The sequence below is a fragment of the Abramis brama genome (genome assembly GCF_963993115.1).
Source record: "Abramis brama genome assembly, chromosome: 3".
Classification (NCBI taxonomy): Eukaryota; Metazoa; Chordata; class Actinopteri; order Cypriniformes; family Leuciscidae; genus Abramis; species Abramis brama.
The window spans coordinates 58,597,834-58,615,591 of NC_139965.1; the positions used below are offsets into that span (position 1 = coordinate 58,597,834).

At 39.0% G+C, this 17,758-nt stretch overlaps 1 protein-coding gene across 15 annotated transcripts in view; it reads right to left on the bottom strand.

The window, feature by feature from the left end:
* Positions 1-404: 404 nt before the first annotated feature.
* neo1a (neogenin 1a) overlaps positions 405-17,758 on the bottom strand; it is a 167,662-nt gene continuing 150,308 nt past the window's right edge. For 2 of the 15 annotated variants that reach the window (XM_084108458.1, XM_084108452.1), the window contains exons 17-29: positions 13,367-13,542; positions 13,128-13,266; positions 11,456-11,563; positions 10,834-11,028; positions 9,947-9,979; positions 9,502-9,558; positions 7,873-8,011; positions 7,513-7,748; positions 6,476-6,568; positions 5,764-5,922; positions 4,798-5,046; positions 3,089-3,213; positions 405-2,247 (exon numbers count right to left, since the gene is read on the bottom strand). In XM_084108458.1, coding sequence (XP_083964584.1) covers positions 2,164-2,247; positions 3,089-3,213; positions 4,798-5,046; positions 5,764-5,922; positions 6,476-6,568; positions 7,513-7,748; positions 7,873-8,011; positions 9,502-9,558; positions 9,947-9,979; positions 10,834-11,028; positions 11,456-11,563; positions 13,128-13,266; positions 13,367-13,542 — 1,793 coding nt within the window. In that variant the 3' untranslated portion in view covers positions 405-2,163. Of the gene's footprint in view, positions 2,347-3,088; positions 3,214-4,797; positions 5,047-5,763; positions 5,923-6,475; positions 6,569-7,512; positions 7,749-7,872; positions 8,012-9,501; positions 9,559-9,946; positions 9,980-10,833; positions 11,029-11,455; positions 11,564-13,127; positions 13,267-13,366; positions 13,600-17,758 lie in introns of all 15 variants that reach the window. The other 13 variants (XM_084108453.1, XM_084108444.1, XM_084108445.1 and 10 more) reach the window with 10 other exon arrangements.

The following is a 17,758-nucleotide window of genomic DNA, read 5'->3' on the forward strand; positions in this document are numbered from 1 at the left end:
CTTCCCCAGCATTTTTGATTACTTTCACACAATTTTTATGGGCTTTTTACAGGATATTTTGTTGTATGATTATCTGAACATACCAAAAGAATAAATAGCTTAAACAAAAAAACACCATTTTATTATCAACACTTGAATGTGGGTATGTATCATTTAAAAAAGCAAAATTAAGTTAATTATTGCCTGTTCAAATCTGGATATTCAGCACTCTTTCAGAAGATGTGATAGCGCCCCCTACCGTATAACAGTGAAAATGCGGATTGGCCAAAAATTCAAAATGGCAGGGAAAGAGTTAAAAGTCCTCATTCAGTAATCGTGTCATACTGGAAAATGAAAGCAAATTTCAAATTATTTAAAGAGGATGCATATAAATAAACAGCCAAAAGCAGTGTTTTTAGAATATTTTTTTTTTTTAAAAAGCCACAGAGTATTTCTAGAGACAGCGAGAAGATCTTTGTACAGAAATAAGCAACAACAGAATTCTGCATATGCAACACAGTTAAAACCTGCCGCTCAAATATTATTCCAGAGGCAAAAGAACAAATTAGACCAGCTGCCTATGCTAAACTATGACACTACATTACACAAATAGAGCTTTATATTCAAAACACAGGATATGTAAAAGTTGTTTTTTTTTCTTGAAATTGTTGAAAAAGTGCAATAAAGGTTTGACTGTCTACAACTTGATCGGTTAACCCAAATAGGTTGTATTGTTTTTGCCAAGCTTTTTTTTTTACATGTTCCAATAGTTACCCAGAATTTCTTACAGTCCAAACGACACTCAAAAAAAAAAAAATGTTTGAGGAGACATTAAGTTCATAAAACTAAATTATGATTGCTGTTACATATTTTCTTTGGGTAAAAGTACAGAACAAAACCATATCCAGCAGGGAAGGAACAGTTGGGGGTTTTTTTGCCTCGCAGGTTGAGATTTTATACAAGTTCTTCATATGAAACGAATACAAGAAATATAATGGAAAATAAAAGATGAGCACTGGGAGTTCTGCATAAAAGTCTTGTTGCATTTGCACTTCGTTGCATCAAGTGCCAAGAATGTGGCCTGTAAAATCTCACAGTGAATGTCATTCATTCATCGAGTTAGAAGAATTCAGACCAATGCAGCAAGAGGAAATCAACCATATAAAGCACTTTCAAATGTACCAAATTCATTCATGTCTCAGTTACATGTGTAGAACCTGAAGTTTCTGAGTTTCAGCACCAAGTCCAGCATCTGTGATGGAGGTCTACGTTGTCGTATTAACAGTTCAGCGTTACAGAATATCACAGTGTTGTGTGATAAACATTTTTGAAAACATTTTCCCAGTTGAACTGATTTCTGCCATTCCACACAAATTTAATATAAGGCATATTTGAAGGGAACTCCCATGTAAAACAGGCAAAATGTTGAAGGGGAAGTGACATTGCAGACTGCAAAAATCCTTTCTAATTGCAAAATTAAAAAGCAGCGTGTCTCTGACTTAACGGAAACTGTCACGAGAGGTCAAAAACTTTACTGTGGTGACAACATGAGTCCGTATTAAACATATGTACAAACTGATAAGTGTATATGCATATAAAACAATACAAAACATGTTTAAGAAAATAATAAGACATGGCACATTATATGACATACAAAAGAGAGAGAGAGAGACCAATCAAAATGCTTAATACAAAATGCTTTGCAGAAATAAAAAGGACGATGTCCAACGTTCACCTCACTGGAACGGGGGCAATATATATATAGATACAAAAACATAAAAAAAAAAAAAAAAAGACACAAATGAAACACTGTAAAGTGTGCCTTACAAGCACCAACACGTACACCAGCATATTGTAGCTTTCCTTTTTTCGTAGGATAATGAAATGGTGTCTTTTTAAACGGTCTCCACTAAAATAAAAGGAAACATTTACGTAGGATGCCGAGAGAGAAAAAAATCGCAATCATCTCGTTTGAAGTAACCACGTGTCCTTTCTCAGAATGTCCACTGTCCTCGTTTGATGGGTTTCTCCTTCCTGAGAGTAAGCAAGGTATCCCAAACGTTATTGTTCTTTTCCTATCTCACTCTCCTTCTCTCTCTCCGTTTAGCGAATGATTGAGAACTCCTCCGTGCTGAACGTCCTCCCCGTGGCGGGGAAGGTCTAGTGTTATTGTGAGGATTGTGCTCAGGCTGTCGTGATGGCGTTTAGGTCCTTCATTAAGCCCTCCAGATGGGCCATTTCCTCCGTCAACTCGTCCGTCTCGTAATTCTGAAGGAGATGAAGAAGGTTAATGCGGGGGCGGGGGGGTGGGGTTGGGGTGAGCTGGGGTTTGAGGGAATTGGGTTTTATTGGGGAGGGTCAATGGTACTGCGGAAGAAAAGCGGGAAATCAAATAGCACAGTAACATGCGTGGTAATGGATGAAGGGGTACGGTAGTATGGTGCATTATATCATTCAGCATTAATTTAAACAAGCAAAATTTCCAAAATTAATTGTAATGAGCAGATAATAAATACAGCCGTTAAAAGGGGAAAGCAGGTAAAGGTTTGAGAGAAAAGAAAAAAAACATGTTAAAATGTTATCATTATATTGTACATTTAAAAATCTACTCGATATGTAACAGTATATTCGATTTTTAACAGTATATTTGATATGTAACAGTATCCATAGAACATTATAGAATGTATGCACCTAGGCCATAAGATTTGATGCATAATGATGAAATGTTTAATTTGAAAGCAATGCCGAATGTAGCAAGTCATTTCTACTATGCAATACATTGTCCCTATCATAATAAATTGGATAAAACAATTTTTTTTTGGAGCAGATGGCTAACTTTAACTCTTTATTGCTAATCTTTTAGATGCATTTTATTGCCACTGTATAAATAATCAAACTGTATTTATTATAGTTTAATCTCCCAGGCTTTACCAGAAATCATTATAACACAAGCATATTCAAAAGTAACAGAAATGACTCAAGTGTACATGGTTTTGTTGTAAAAAATCACAAGAAATGTACGGAGACTTGGAAGTTTGTACAGCGAGTGATATTCCTGATGTTTTCTAACCTCTGTAGTACAGAGCATTATATAAGCAAAGGTACTCACACTCCCTGCATCTTCATGAAGTCTGATGCCTTCCGAACCATCCGGTGCACTTGGAACTATGACAGGCATAGGAGTTCTCGTCCTTCCCAGTGTACCGATAGAGGCTGTTTTAACTGAGTGAGGCCCTGAAACAATCGCACAAGTCAGTGTCTGTCTTTCACCTTTTTAATAAAGATGCACAAATTGCATTTATCTATTATCTATTTAAAAGACAGAAGCTTTTCCAGCAATATTGGTCATTTTCCTTCTTATTCAGCAACTCTAAACTGTGGCGTCCCACAAGGTTCTATTTTAGGTCCTATTATATTCACACTGTATACGGTTAGGCTCATTTGGTATGTGACAATTATTGGTACTTGCAACTGTACAAGGTATTGGCATAAATTAGTTTTCTATTTAAAGGGGTGGTTGATTATGATTTCACTTTTCCAACTTTAGTAAGTGTGTAATGTTGCTGTTTGAGCTTAAAACAACATCTGCAAAGTTACAACGCTCAAAGTTCAAAGCAAAGGGAGATATTTTATTTTAAAGAAATCGCTTTTTAAGGACTACAACAAACGGCTGGTAGAGACTACACAACATTCCTCCCGGGTTAGTGACATCACTAACCCTAAAATTTACATAAACCCCGCCCCCGGGAACGTGATTTATAGATTGTCATGACAGAATATGCTAATAAATGACTAGAAGATAGTTAACTCCACATCAGCTACATAAATTCATCAACTAACCATTCAGAAATGTCCTGTTGCTTCTACATGTTGTCACTTCTTCTTGAGTCTCTCCGTTACTGTCTGACTCCGGTTTGAACATAAAAGGCTAAAAGTTTTTGAAATTTTCAGTGCATGTGTGTGTGAGGTAAAAGGACACAAGCTGTTGTAGCTCTTGTCCCCTGTGCCGGGAGCAGCAGCTCATTTGCATTTAAAGGGACAGACACAAAAACTGTGTTTTTTCTCACCCTCAAAAAGTGACAATTTTAACATGATTTATAAAAATATCTGTGGGGTATTTTGAGCTAAAACTTCACATACACACTCTGGGGACATCAAATACTTATTTTACATCTTGTGAAAAAGGGCATTATACCACCTCTTTAAAAGACAGAATATTTTCCATTAGTATTGGAAATTTGCCTCCTATTCAGCAACACTAAACTGTGGCGTCCCACAAGGTCCTATTCTAGGTCCTATTATATACACAATATATACAGTTAGGCTCATTTGAAGTGTGACAACTATTGTTACTGGCAACTGTACAAGGTACTGGCATAAATTAGTTCTCTATTTAAAGACAGAACTTTTCCATCAGTATTGGGATTTTGCCCTTCTATTCAGCAACTCTAAACTATGGCGTCCCACAAGGTTCTATTCTAGGACCAATTATATTCTCACTTTATACATTAAGGCTCAATATTCCACAAACATTACTTATGCTACACATGCTCTCATTTTATAGCTTGGAGTAGGGTAAATCTTGGTTGGCAACATATATACGTAAATATATATTTTTTTTAGCTCAATGATGATAAGATATTATATTTATATAATATATAACTCTGCCAATGAGATTACTAATAGATTAGCTCTCATTTCAATGAATGTGCCTGACTATGTTAAACATCTTTTATATGTTAAATGCCATTATTTTAGACACTGCAGATTGGATAACCCAAGATAGATATACATATCTGGTGTAAAAAGGATAGTCACCTGTCTGAGACAGCAATGGAGTGCTAGGCAATGCTGCCGAGTCATACATGGGGTGAGCTGGGACGGCCGGCACTGCAAAACTCTTGAGTGGGTGTGTGGGACGAACGTGTGCTGTGGGCGTAGCGAAAGCTGGCTCCTCCTCAGTGACTGAGCTGTGGTAGCTAATGTCTGTCTCTGAAAGGTCAGTGGTACAGGAGGGCTGCCCAGATGGAGGGAGCAGGTCGGCACTAGGGGTGTTTCTTACAGACTCTGTAATTACAACAGCACCTGGGTCAGCACATGTGAGGTTTTGCATGTGAGCAACCTTAAAGACTGAAATCATTAAAAAGCCAGCTTAAAGCCAACATGAATCCGCAACAAATTTAACGTATTTCTGAATGAAACAAGAAGTGAAAAGGGGCCTTTCCTTAGTGGACTGAATGATTTAATAATATGGTATGCGTCACCAGAAAGAAGTCTGCCATTTGGCCAGAAGATAAGAGTTTTGAAATTTTGAATTGATGAATCGTACTCAAAAGATCAATAACATGCATTTAGAAAACAGATCAGAAGCTTCATTCCATGTAGACTTCAAGAAAGTAAACTTTTAATTTCATGTTGGGCTTGTTGGCTTCAAATTAGTCAACCATCTAGAACAGCTTGAACCAGTGAATGACCCACTTAAACCAGCTAAAAACAATGTAATACCAGCTACCACTTTAAGTTGGTTTCAGCTGGAGGGAATATGAGAAGTGATACAAATGTTATGAGGCGTTTACTTGTCTAAAGCAAGTGCTGAAGAAGGAGGTATGTTCACACGGAGAGATAAAGAGGGAATAAAGAGATATGGAAAGTTTCACTACAATCCCTTGGTCACCAACCAATTATACCTCCATTTTGAGAGGAAAGAACATCATATCCAGCTTCATATGGAGTGACTCATCGTGGACTTAGGGCCTTAACAAAGGCCCACTAATGCACTCTCACCTGTGGACTCTGCCCTGTCTAGATGAGAGATGGGGGTGGCGATGGACCGTGTGCTGCTCTGGTGGTGGAGATAGCTGCGTGTCGGCGAGACCAGGCTGCCCAAGTGATAATGATGGTGATGGTTATCGAGGGAATGGATGGGGTGAGCACTAATCACAGCTGCGAACGGACACACATAATAGAGCGCCATGGTTTAGACCTCGCACACAAGGCTATGAGATTATGGCGAGCATGGTGCATCTATAACATCTGCTCATGCAAACAAAGAACTACAGAGACTGAAAGACATGCTATGTTGCTAGGTTAAAGAATTACTGTAAGACTAGAAACATACTCTAGACAAATGCAGACGCAAATGCTTGGTGTTCTCGTTCTGTGGTGCTAGGAAACCTCTGTACTCAAAGGGGTGATAGTTACCTGTTTTTATTTAGGTAGTTAACTATAAACATGTAGAAAGTTCAAATAAAATAAACTGTTGTTCGGCCATCATAGCAGTTGACCTGAACATTCTGATGCATTTTGAAATGCAGCAACAGCTACAGACATTTGCATCCATGTACTTGAGTAGAGTATGTTTTTTGGCCTACAACTACAATAATGAACTCAGGGAACCTTGTTTGAGGACTATATGTTATTCTAAAGAGCATAAACTGTTTAATATCCTAACTGAAAGAAAAGGGGTCCGGTCCCTGGTTCAGGATAATACACTTACGCTGAGGGGGTTGTGCATCAAAGGGCATCATCATTTTAGGTCTCATTCCCCGACGGCCTGCCAGTGTAGACATGCTGTCCTCTGATTCATGGCCTGCAAATCAGACAGCGACCAGCTAATCAGATTGAGACAGGCTCCCAATACAAGAGCCCTGTGAAGACTACCAGCTGACTTCCTAGAGTAAGTTGCCAAGATCATGTGGTGTTTTCACTAATGCAGTGAGATTGTATTGTTTGTCCATTAGAGGGCAGTGTAAACGCACACATACGGAGAGCTGTAGGAGTAGGCAGCAGCAGATGGATATCACCATACATGCCACGAAAACAAAAGAAACAAAGCTGCACGTTTTTTCCATTTTAAGCAAGGAACATGCCAATCTCAAGCAATAATGACAAATAGAAGACATGACATTGAAGCATCCATCAGAAGCAGCAGCTGGAATGATGTCATGGATGATGCAGCAGGTGAAGGTGGTTTAAAGACCCCATGAAATTGTTAGACATTTCTTGACTGTGTTGATGTATTTCCTAATGAAACTGGAAGTTTGGTCTTTTTTTAAATAGCCGATATCCTTAAGTTTACATCATAGCGTTGCAAATCAATGATTTGCAACTTAGTGTTGGGGGGGGCTTTCCATTTTCCCAGAAGAGCAATACTATAAATATGACAAAAATATCTAGGAGTTTACTAGTATAGACATTATGTAGCCCCGCCCCTTTTCAGCGTTGCGCTCATAGTGTTCAGTCTTCCGGTTTGTATTTCCACAGCATGAAGGTAAGATCTTACAGATTTATGAATTAACCACTCGGATGGCATTTGTTATGATAAGTAAATCATAAGTAAATCCACTTTACCAGCTAATTACTCTTCAGTAGCAAAGCCATAGAAATATACAGAGCTACCGCAAAAACGAAAGTTCAAGCACAACATTCTAAACATGATTGCGAGCTTATTTCTCCGGCGTATAAGGTCTATATAGATGGCCTTAACAGACAAAACTTTTTGATTTCATGGGGTCTTTAAATCACAGTTCTTACCACGGTACGAGTTACGTCTCTGGAGCATAGGATCCATGGAGCCGTCAACCGGGGTGATGTCTTGGGAGGATCGGGGGATTGGCGTGTCGGTCATTACTGGATTGGTTTCGGGCGATTTGTCAATAGGTTTTAGCTCCAAACGTTCGTGGTGGATCCAGAGGTCTGGTGGCTTCAGATCTTTGGAGTTGCCCTTATACTTGTGGGATCCATTGGCGGACTTGCAGGCTGCACGTTTCCTGGAGATCATATCAAAGAGTTTGAGGGAAGGTTGTGGCAAACACATTTACCCTTACGCCAGGACTGAGGATTAGGACTGCTCATCATCAGGAGATCTGAACTTGAACTTTGTGAGGAACTTACTTCTTCTGCTGTGTTGTGGTACGGCGTGTACACAGGAAGGCGCCAACCACCACCACAATGATGGTAAATGCTCCCACTGACACAATGATGACAATAACCAGGATGTGGTTATCACCAGTGCCAGACATGTCTGGTTTCCCTGAAACATGGAAAATCTGTGGTTACAACGTTATAAGGAAAGGAAAATCTATCAAGACTAACTGTTGCTTTGTCAAATTCTTGCCTGCGAGTTTTTAAAGCCTTGAATGTTTATGACAGAATGGCCTGACAGACAGAAACTGAGAGGGAGTTGGTTGAGTACTGCTATGTGGTTGGTAAGCTATTGTTAAGTGTTTACAAAGGGTGGTAAAACGTAGTTGATAAGGCATTGCTAAGTGGTTGCTAGAGTTGTTGTTAGGGACTAGTGTAACATTGCTAGGTGATTGGTGGGGCACTGCGAAGCTAGGTGCTTTCTAGGTTATTAATATACTGTTGATGAGCATTGCTAGGTGGTTGCATGCCATTGCTATGGTGCTACTAGGTTGTTGTGGGTGGTTGCTAAAGACTAAGGGATGGCATCGCTAAACTGTTGCAAGGTGTTTGCTAGGGTGTTAATATGCTGTTGATAAGGCATTGCTAGGTAGTAGCTAAGTTGTTGTTAAGGTGTTGCTAGGTTGTTGGACTACTGGGTGATTGCTATGGAATTGCAAAGCTGCTATGATATGCTAAATTGCTATGTGTGATAGGGACTATTGGGTGGTAGTTATGACATTGCTAGGTGATTAGTAGGGCACTGTTAAGCTAGGTGTTTACTAGATTAATAATATACTGTTGATGAGCTTTGTTAGATGGTTGCATGGCATTGCTAGGGTGTTACTAAGTGCTATCAAGGTGTTGCTAGGTTATTGGGGGCTACCGAGTAGTCGCTAGTGTGTTAGCATGTTGTTGGTAGGCAATTGTAAGATGTTGCTATGGTGTTGCTGTGTGGTTGCTACCTTGTTATGAAGGTGTTGCTAGGTTATTGAGTTGGTTGCTAGGGCCTACCGGAAGGTTTCTATGGCATTTGCTTGATGATTGGTTGGGCAATGCTAAGCTGGAGATAGCTGTTTTCTGAGCATTGGTAGGTGGTTACAAGGCGCTGCTAGGGTGTTAATATGTTGTTGATAAGGTGTTGCTAGATGATTGCAAGATGCCGCTAGGGTGTTTCTAGGTCATTATTAAGGTGTTGCTAGGTTGTTCTGGGTGGTTGCTAGGGACTGGATGGGGTTTGCTATGGCATTGCTAAGCTGTTGCAAGGTGTTTATATGATGTTGGTATTGTGGTTGAAAGGCACTCCTAAGATGTTGTTTGGGTTGTTATTAAGGTGTTGCTAAGTTGTTGTGGGTGGTTGCTAGGGACTACTAGACAGGTGTTATGGCATTATTAAGTGGTTGCTTGGTGTTTGCTCGGATGTTAATATGATGTTGCTAGGTAGTTGCAAGGGCGTTGTTAAGGGACTAGTCGGTGGTTGTTATAGTATTACTAGGTGATACTAGGTATAGTACAAAGGCGTGTTCTTGATTGTTGCTATGCTACATCATTGTTAAGCCATTGCTAGGTTACTTCCAGTATGTCTTTTTGGAAACATAAAAAAAAAACAGAAATTACCACCTGATCCAAAGCCTTGATCTGGTGATGATGGTCTTCCTACTTTCACTGGTCCTGAAGCTACAAGAGTTCAAATAAGAAGAATTGGCAAGTGGCACAGGAATCTACAACTCTCGTGTAAAGTTTAAAGTCGTGTTCAATCCATTGGTAAAATAACATGCAGCTTAAACAGATAAACCACCAGCTGTACTTCTGAGAAGAGCATGACGCTCATCTTTTGTGAAAAACTTGCTTGGAGAAAGACAGTTAGTAGTATGAAGGCGTAGCCACGTGCATCCTACTGATAAACTCTTAGTAAACAGCAGTCAGGCAGACAAATAAGATGTTTTCCAGCAATATACCAAGTGGATCTTTCTGTGACTGCTGATGAATTTCAGTGCGCAGGGAAAACATGCTGCTCACTTCTATTTGAGGACATTAGAGGAATAAGAGAAGAGAGAGCAATTACCTTGGTCATTAGCCATTTTGTCAGAGGGTTCGGCTAGCATGGCAAAGCAGGAGAAGAGACAAGTTAGAGGGAGAGAGGCGTGCAGTCAGAGCTAAGCATGAAAGATCAGTGAGGTCAGGGTAAACGTAAAGGGTTAAGCTTGAGATTAAGTAAAAAATAGCGTATATGTTAACTCTTTCCCGCCATTGACAGACATTTTGCGACTTTGCGTGTTTTCACTGTTATACGGTAGGGGGCGCTATTGCACATCTTCTAAAAAAAAAAAAGTGCAGAATCTCCTGACCAAAACACAGGCGAAGAAGAAGCAGAAACAAGCGATGGCATATGTAAGCAGATGCATATGTAAAATAACACGATCATCAACACTAAACAGCATATAAATCAAAACTGCCTAATGTTACTGAATGAAATGTGACCCAGGACGAGCTGTAGGACTGTGAAGCTTTGTGGGTGTCGATGGACTCGATCTACTCCGTTCTGAATCTTATCCAGACGTAGTCTTTCACAAAAACATGATTTTCTCAGCTTTTTGTTCAAAATGTTGCTTTTTTATTAAACTTGATTAAACATGTTTATAAAAAAAGAAATGCATGAAGCTAGAATGAAACAGGTTTTTTGTTTAAAAAAGGTTTCAAAAACGCTGGCGGGGAAAGAGCTAACATAATTTAGCAACCAAACCCTGCAGGAAAGAACAGCATGCTAGTTGGTCTCTTCTGGTAGATCATGGACATCTTGATGGTTAAGCCACATATGAAGCTTGGCGGTTACACCGGTGTCCCATCGTATCTTGGGATTCATATCCCTACATATACTGGTCTTTTCATCAGGCAGCAGTGATTGTTCTCATTCATCAGATGAAAACTGTCTCTGTGAATCAGCTGGTTTACCTTTAGGAGTGCGAAACTGGACAGCTTCAGACATGGGACCCATTCCCTTGGAGTTACGGGCCTGGATCTTGAAGTAGTAGGTGGTATCGAGGGTCAGCTCCTGAATTTGATGGGTTAGCCTGTTTCCCACTACTGGTTCAATGACCCAGTCATGAACCTCTGCATTCACATCAGTGCTGTAATAAATGATGTAACCTGGGAAGGCAGAGAAAGCCATACAGAGGCACGTTGTAGATGATTATATGTGGTTGTTACAAAACACCTTTTTTTGGTCCACTGACTTCTATTCACGGGATGCAAATGCGGACGAGAAATGCAAGCTCACACACATTTCAATGCGTTCTTGAGTTTAAATTTGGTGAATTTTGTATCATGTGAAAACGTGTGACCAATAAAAGACTGATACGTCACACAGTGACCTCTTTGCTGAAGCAATCTTTAAATATGCAGGATCGTAGTAGATTGCAATATTTTTACATTTTGGATGTATTATATGTTGAATAATGGTTTCAAAAGAGACAGAGACACTTTTGCGTGTTTAAAGTCTAGTGTGACTGTGGTTTAAGGCAAAATAAGCTGTCACTGTCTATAAACGGTGCTAAATTTTTAATAACATTGTCACCTGTGATCTTGCCATTGGCTTCTGAAGGCGGCTGCCAGTTGACGATGATGGTTCGTGGTCGTCCCTCTTTGCTCACTACAGTCACATCTTTAGGCGCAGAACTTGGGACTGGGGAGAAAGACAAAATGATTCAAGACTACAAATAGAGAAATTCCCTCACACTTGATGTTTATTTCAAAGTTGAATGCTCATTAAGTGCGTTTACATGCACAACCAAACAGCCAAAAATCAGCTTATTGTTATTACTTTTTACTTGATGGGTTTTTAAACTGAATCTTCTATTGAAAATGGCATGCAAGTTTTTCAAAACGATATAAAATTAAAATGAACGCAGAGTTAATTTCTAAAGCCCAAAGTAAACTCCGACCATCCGTGTTTCTCAACGGGCCGCTTTGACTCTTCAAAAAGTTCATAAAGAGATCGTAAAACTAATCATATGAATTGAGCGGTTTAGTCCAAATTTTCTGAAGAGACACGATCGCTTTATTTGATGAACAAATTTAATTTAGTCTTTTTATTAACATATAAACATCCATCAACTCACACATCAGTTGTAGTAAACAGAAGCTCAAGCATGTTCACTTGATGCATGAGAACCAATGAGGTTCATTCTCGTGTTACGCAGCACGTTTGAGCTTCAGCAAGAACCAATGAGGTTCCAACGAGTCAAACAAGTTAGGTTAAGCTTCTGTTTATGTTTGCTGATCAATGTTTATATGTGAGTAACAGACTAAATTACATGTTATCATATAAACCGATCGTGTCTCTTCAGAGAATTTGGACTAAACTAAAATTCATTTGGATGGATTTATTTTAATTTAATTTAATTTAATTTAATTTAATTTAATTTAATTTTCATTTCATTTCATTTCATTTCATTTCATTTCATTTCATTTCATTTCATTTCATTTCATTTCATTTCATTTCATTTCATTTCATTTCATTTCATTTCATTTCATTTCATTTCATAGGGACCATGCACAGTTCAAGCCCTGTACCAGAGTTAGCTATACAGCTAATTTACATCTGTGGTCCCTGGGCAAGGATGATAAAATACAATACAGAAAATATAGACAATACTATCAAAACAGATATGAACTTAACAACAAACAACATGTGACAAGCATTACTCACATATAAACCAAAATACAAATATACATTCCATGTTATAAAAAGATCAATGATCACATAGTTGATTCGCCTTCAGCCAAGTCTTTAAGGACATTTTAAAACTGCTGAGACTTGCACAATCTCTAATATGAAGTGGAATTAAGTTCCACTTTTCTACTACAGTAAATGAAAAAGCTGATTCAAATTTAGTCTTCCTAAATTGAGTGTAACAGTCACCTCTTACAGAAGCCCTGGTGACCCTTACATTATCTCTGGAAAATGACACAGATTAGTTTTATGATCTCTTTATGAACTTTTTGAAGCGTCAAAGTGGTAGCTGTGTAGACTGTCAATGGACGGACAGAAAGCTCTCCGATTTCATCAAAAATATTTTCATTTGTGATCAGAAGGGTGAACTAACCCTTTAAGAACTTGATAAGCAAGTTTTAAACTACTTTTCTTTATCATAGACACTCTTACAAAGCGATTAGTATTCAGTCACATGACCATGCAACACAATTGCAACGTTGAGGCCGCAAACTGCCCCATGTAGAGGACTTACTTGTTTCGAAAGTTGTCCCATGTGCAGTCATGCTCCAGGTGCTGGTCCTCCGGGCCTTCGTGACCATGACCGAGAACTCGTACAAAGTGTTGGGCTTAAGACCCACCACCGTGTGAGTAAGTGTGGTGGTATTAGCCATCTAAAATGAATAATTCAATGTCAGGGGTGTAACAACCAAAAATGATCCACCTTCTCCTACAGGCAGATGCTGTGAGCAGCCTGGGTTCTGTTAACCATACCTTAAACTTTGTGTTCGCAGGTATGTTGGTCTTCCAGCGCACCGTGTAATAGCGTGCATCTGTGATCTTCTGGTTCTTGGGCAGCGAGTTGTCCGCCCATGTGACTTTGATGTTGTCGTGGCTCAGAACGGACGCCTGAACGCCCACAGGAGGCAGCATGGGTAAAGGTTCTGGAACTGGAGTGTATGGAGCATGGAAAAGTTCGTACAAATCAACATCAGGGTCTATGGGGTCTGCAGGCAAATTACACAATGTCCCATGGAAAAAATAAAAAAGTGAAAGGCGAAAAAAGTGAGCACGATTACGTGTACAAGGGGAGGGTTTTAGGACGGGAGACACGTAACGAAGCGGGAGAACGGGTTAATGGGTTAAAATGGGAGTGAGGAGGGGAGGAATGTGGAGGTGGGATTGGGAAAGGGAGAAAGAGAGAAAATATTGTATTAGAACAGGATATCAAGAGACCATCCAGAGCTACAGAGAACTACATCTACAACGAGTCAAGGCACTACATCAGCTCGGTTCACTAGCATCTACATTACAAATACAGAAGGAAAACGATCGTGAGGGATAGACTTAGTGTTTAGATAAAGGTCCTAGTACACATGTAACTTTCAAAACTGTTTAATGGAGCTTTTGTCTACTAATATTTTTCAGTTTACACACTCATGTCATTCAAAACTTGTACGATTGCCTTTTTTTCCCATTAATTTTATTTAATTTTGGTATGTACTTCACATAAACCTATTGTTTAGATTTGAAAGACTTGTTTATAAAGCACAAGTTTGTATCGTAACTAACTTTATTACACCTTATATTTCTTGCAAGGTTGGAAAATCTATTAAATTATCATGGATTGAATGAAACTCATTAGTATGCAGCTAACAAAAAGGTTAAGATCTGTTGCTCTAATGAATAATGCTTTTACTGTAATTTGACCAAATGTGTCCCAGGAGGAAGCAGAAAAAAAGGCTTTTATTTTTCTTTCCTGTCTCTTCATTTTAATTCGAGGTGTGGAAACAATGACCTTGTCCAGGTCAAGGCACTGGAGATGCACATTTTTCTCCAAAGCTCTAATCAAGCTAAATCTTTCAAATAACTTTAATGTACGGTGCTGCTCGGGTTTGCTGATATGATACCGTCAAATACAAATATAGGGAATGAATCTGGAAGTCGGATCCTTTTATAGATTTAAAGCTGTTTGCCTGCCTTAAATCACCTGTTTTCCTAAACGCTCCCTCCAAGAATAACAATTCGCAGTGGGAAAATATGTGTAAAAATGAGAACACATTCTTTCTGGCTTGTTTTCAAATGGAAAAGTGGGGAAAAAACAGGTTATTTTCCAGAGTGATGAAGTAGACCTCTTTCACACAGCGCTATAAGTGTGTGACGTTGATCTTTGCTTGTTCCCTGAAACTCACTGTCCAACTAGCATGCAATGCCTAACATAACACTACATATATAGAGCAAAGTATTGCACTCTTTAGCACACAGTATTTCACTCATCGAACACACATACTGTTTTACATCCAGCAATCGAATATTAAAATCATTTTTCTATGCAAAACATGTCTGTATATCCTGGAAGAGGGAAAATTGTCACCTTTACCTCTTACTAAACATTCCTACATACTCTCCAACATAAGAGATGCTGATGTATGAAGGAATGGGTGAGCGAGATCTTCAGAGCCCTGCAGCGGATTCCCTTGAGTTCAGTTAAAGGTAAACCAGGAGAAATGAGAAATGCCATGAACCGCATTGCATGCTGGGAGGTAACAAGAGTGTACCATTGATCAAAACACCAGGTGAGAAATCATCCGGTGCAACGGCCAGCTTTAGTTTTTCTCTCTTTCATAACTTGTGCAGCGTGAATCAAGTTCTCTATTATTAATATTATGTATTGATATAAAATCAGAAAAATTTGGCCTAATTAATGCAGCCCTACAAACAAGCATAACAAACTGCAATTTAAAAAAAAAAAGAAGATTTAAATCAAATAATGCAGCTCTATCATTCAGTAAACAAAACATGTTGTGTTCCAAATTTGAAGTTGATATGTGACACTGGACCACAAAACCAGTCACATGGGTCCATTTTCTGAAATTGAGTTTATACATCATCTGAAAGTTGACTAAATAAGCTTTTTATTAATGTATGGTTTGTTAGGATATGACAATATTTGTCTGAGATACAGCTATTTGAAAATCTGGAATCTGAGGGTGCAAAAAATCGAAACAGTGAGAAAATCTCCTTTAAAGTTGTTCATTTATGTTCACGATTGTGCTGCATTCACTCACAAAAATAAATGTTTTATATATTTACGGTAGGAAATTTACAAAATGTCTTCATGGAACATGATCTTTACATAAAATCCTAATGATTTTTGTCATAAAAGAAAAATCGATAATTTTGACCCATACAATGTATTGTTGGCTATTGCCACAAATATACCCGTGCGACTCGTGACTGGTTTTGTGATCCAGGGTCACATATAAGTTCCTATGAGATTTTGTTTAGGCGCTATACCAAAAATGGCCACCGGGCTATTTTTAAATTTTTTTATTATGTGTTCTGCTGTAACAAATTAATACATTTCTGTCACAATATCACTCATATCAGAAAACAGCCACCAAATATGGAACCTTTTGACTTTTGACATTTCCGACGATACGTTTTGTCAAGATTACAATTTTTTTATTATAAAATAGTTAATACATTTAGAAATATGAAACATGACCCCGCCCACTAGGGGGAGGAGCCTGCTAAAAGGTTTTAAAGTAGTGTTTCCGCTTGAGGGATGTTGAGAGTTAAGGGGTTAAATCTAATTTTGCACAAAAATGTTTCTAGTTGCTTAAGAAAAACTGTACTTAGGATGAGGAAACCATTTAGCACTTCAGTTGATAATAAAAATGTCAATTTCACCATGAACAACGAGATCCGCAGTGTTTTATAATGTCAATTATAATCATGTCGACGTGCTCTTGGATGGTGGAGTGACTCATTTCCTGTGATGTTAAGATGTTCCTGTATGTGGGATAAGAGCAGTGTTTAATCAAAGCTCTGCATCTCCATCATGCTCAGCGCTATTAAGCAGCCCTTCAGTCGTGAAGCGCAGATGGCTTTATCTGCATCCCATCATCATGACAATTCCTCTGGTTGCTAGGAAGAAAAGCATTGGAGACCACCGGGGTCGGCTGGAGAACGCTTACGACATGAGAGAACAACACTCAACCAGGGTGCATAACCGTAGCATCAATATGATTACCTAGAGAGAACAGAAATTCAACAGAGACTTCTGACACTTCAGTGAGACATGGCTTAGACTCCATTCAGTTTCTTGAGCGCTTGTTATTTTAAAATAAACGTGGCATCATCATCCATAGGGATGTCAATTTACATAAATTACCATAATCGATCGCTGTTAAAATTAACAATCATTTAATCAGTTAATTGCTCACCATAACCTCTTAAATCCGAAGCAGTGGCCGCTACTAAGTTACTCAACAAGCACTTGCTCAACCAACACAAAAGAGGTGTCGTTTAGGCTTAGAAGCTTGACTTTACAGTGGGAATACGAGCATCACTTAACAAGTGTTTTTATATTCGCTGCCATATTACAAGTGCTCTATTTTCATAGTGTGAAAAATAACTGCTTTACATGAAAATATGATCTGTAAAATCATAGTACATATCAGAATTGTGTCGGATATCATTGAAAACTAGCATTTGTTCCAGTTAAAGACAAACTATTCCAAGTTTTTGTATGAAAAAGCGAGAATACACATGATGCTTTTGCGCCTCTTTTGGTTTGTAAGTTAACTTTGCGAAACATTAGTAAAAGTTTATTTAGAGCAGGTGGTCTGGAACGAGCCCAAACACAACATAAGACAATGTGTAGATCACGGAGTGACACTGACATGACTTCCAGGAACCGATCGCATCGTGATCATGACAGTGTTTTCCAGCGTCAACTGAAAGTTAAAGGTGCTCTAGGTAACTTTTTAACCTTAACTGAACAGCTTTGGAGTCAGTGGAATGGTTATATTACTTATTTCGGGTTGAATGGTGGTGGTTTCGCACCCCCCTGGTGCCCGAGAGCGGAAAAAACTCACTTGCAACTTTGGGCCGGCGGGTCGGCGTCAGGAAGTATCGCGTGATATCAGGTCTCGCGATGTAACGAATTGCTTGACGGCACTGCACACGTACACGCCCCCATTCAAGCACCGGCTAGCTATAAGCAAAGGGCAACGATAGATTGAGTTATGGCTGAGGCTGTAAAAAAGATGCAGAAAGCTAGGAAATCTTTGTCGGAGGACCAATGAAAGAGGAAACGGGAGACTGACCGAGCAAGTCGGACTCGAGTAAATATCGGACCGGCTTTTTCAGAATGGGGAG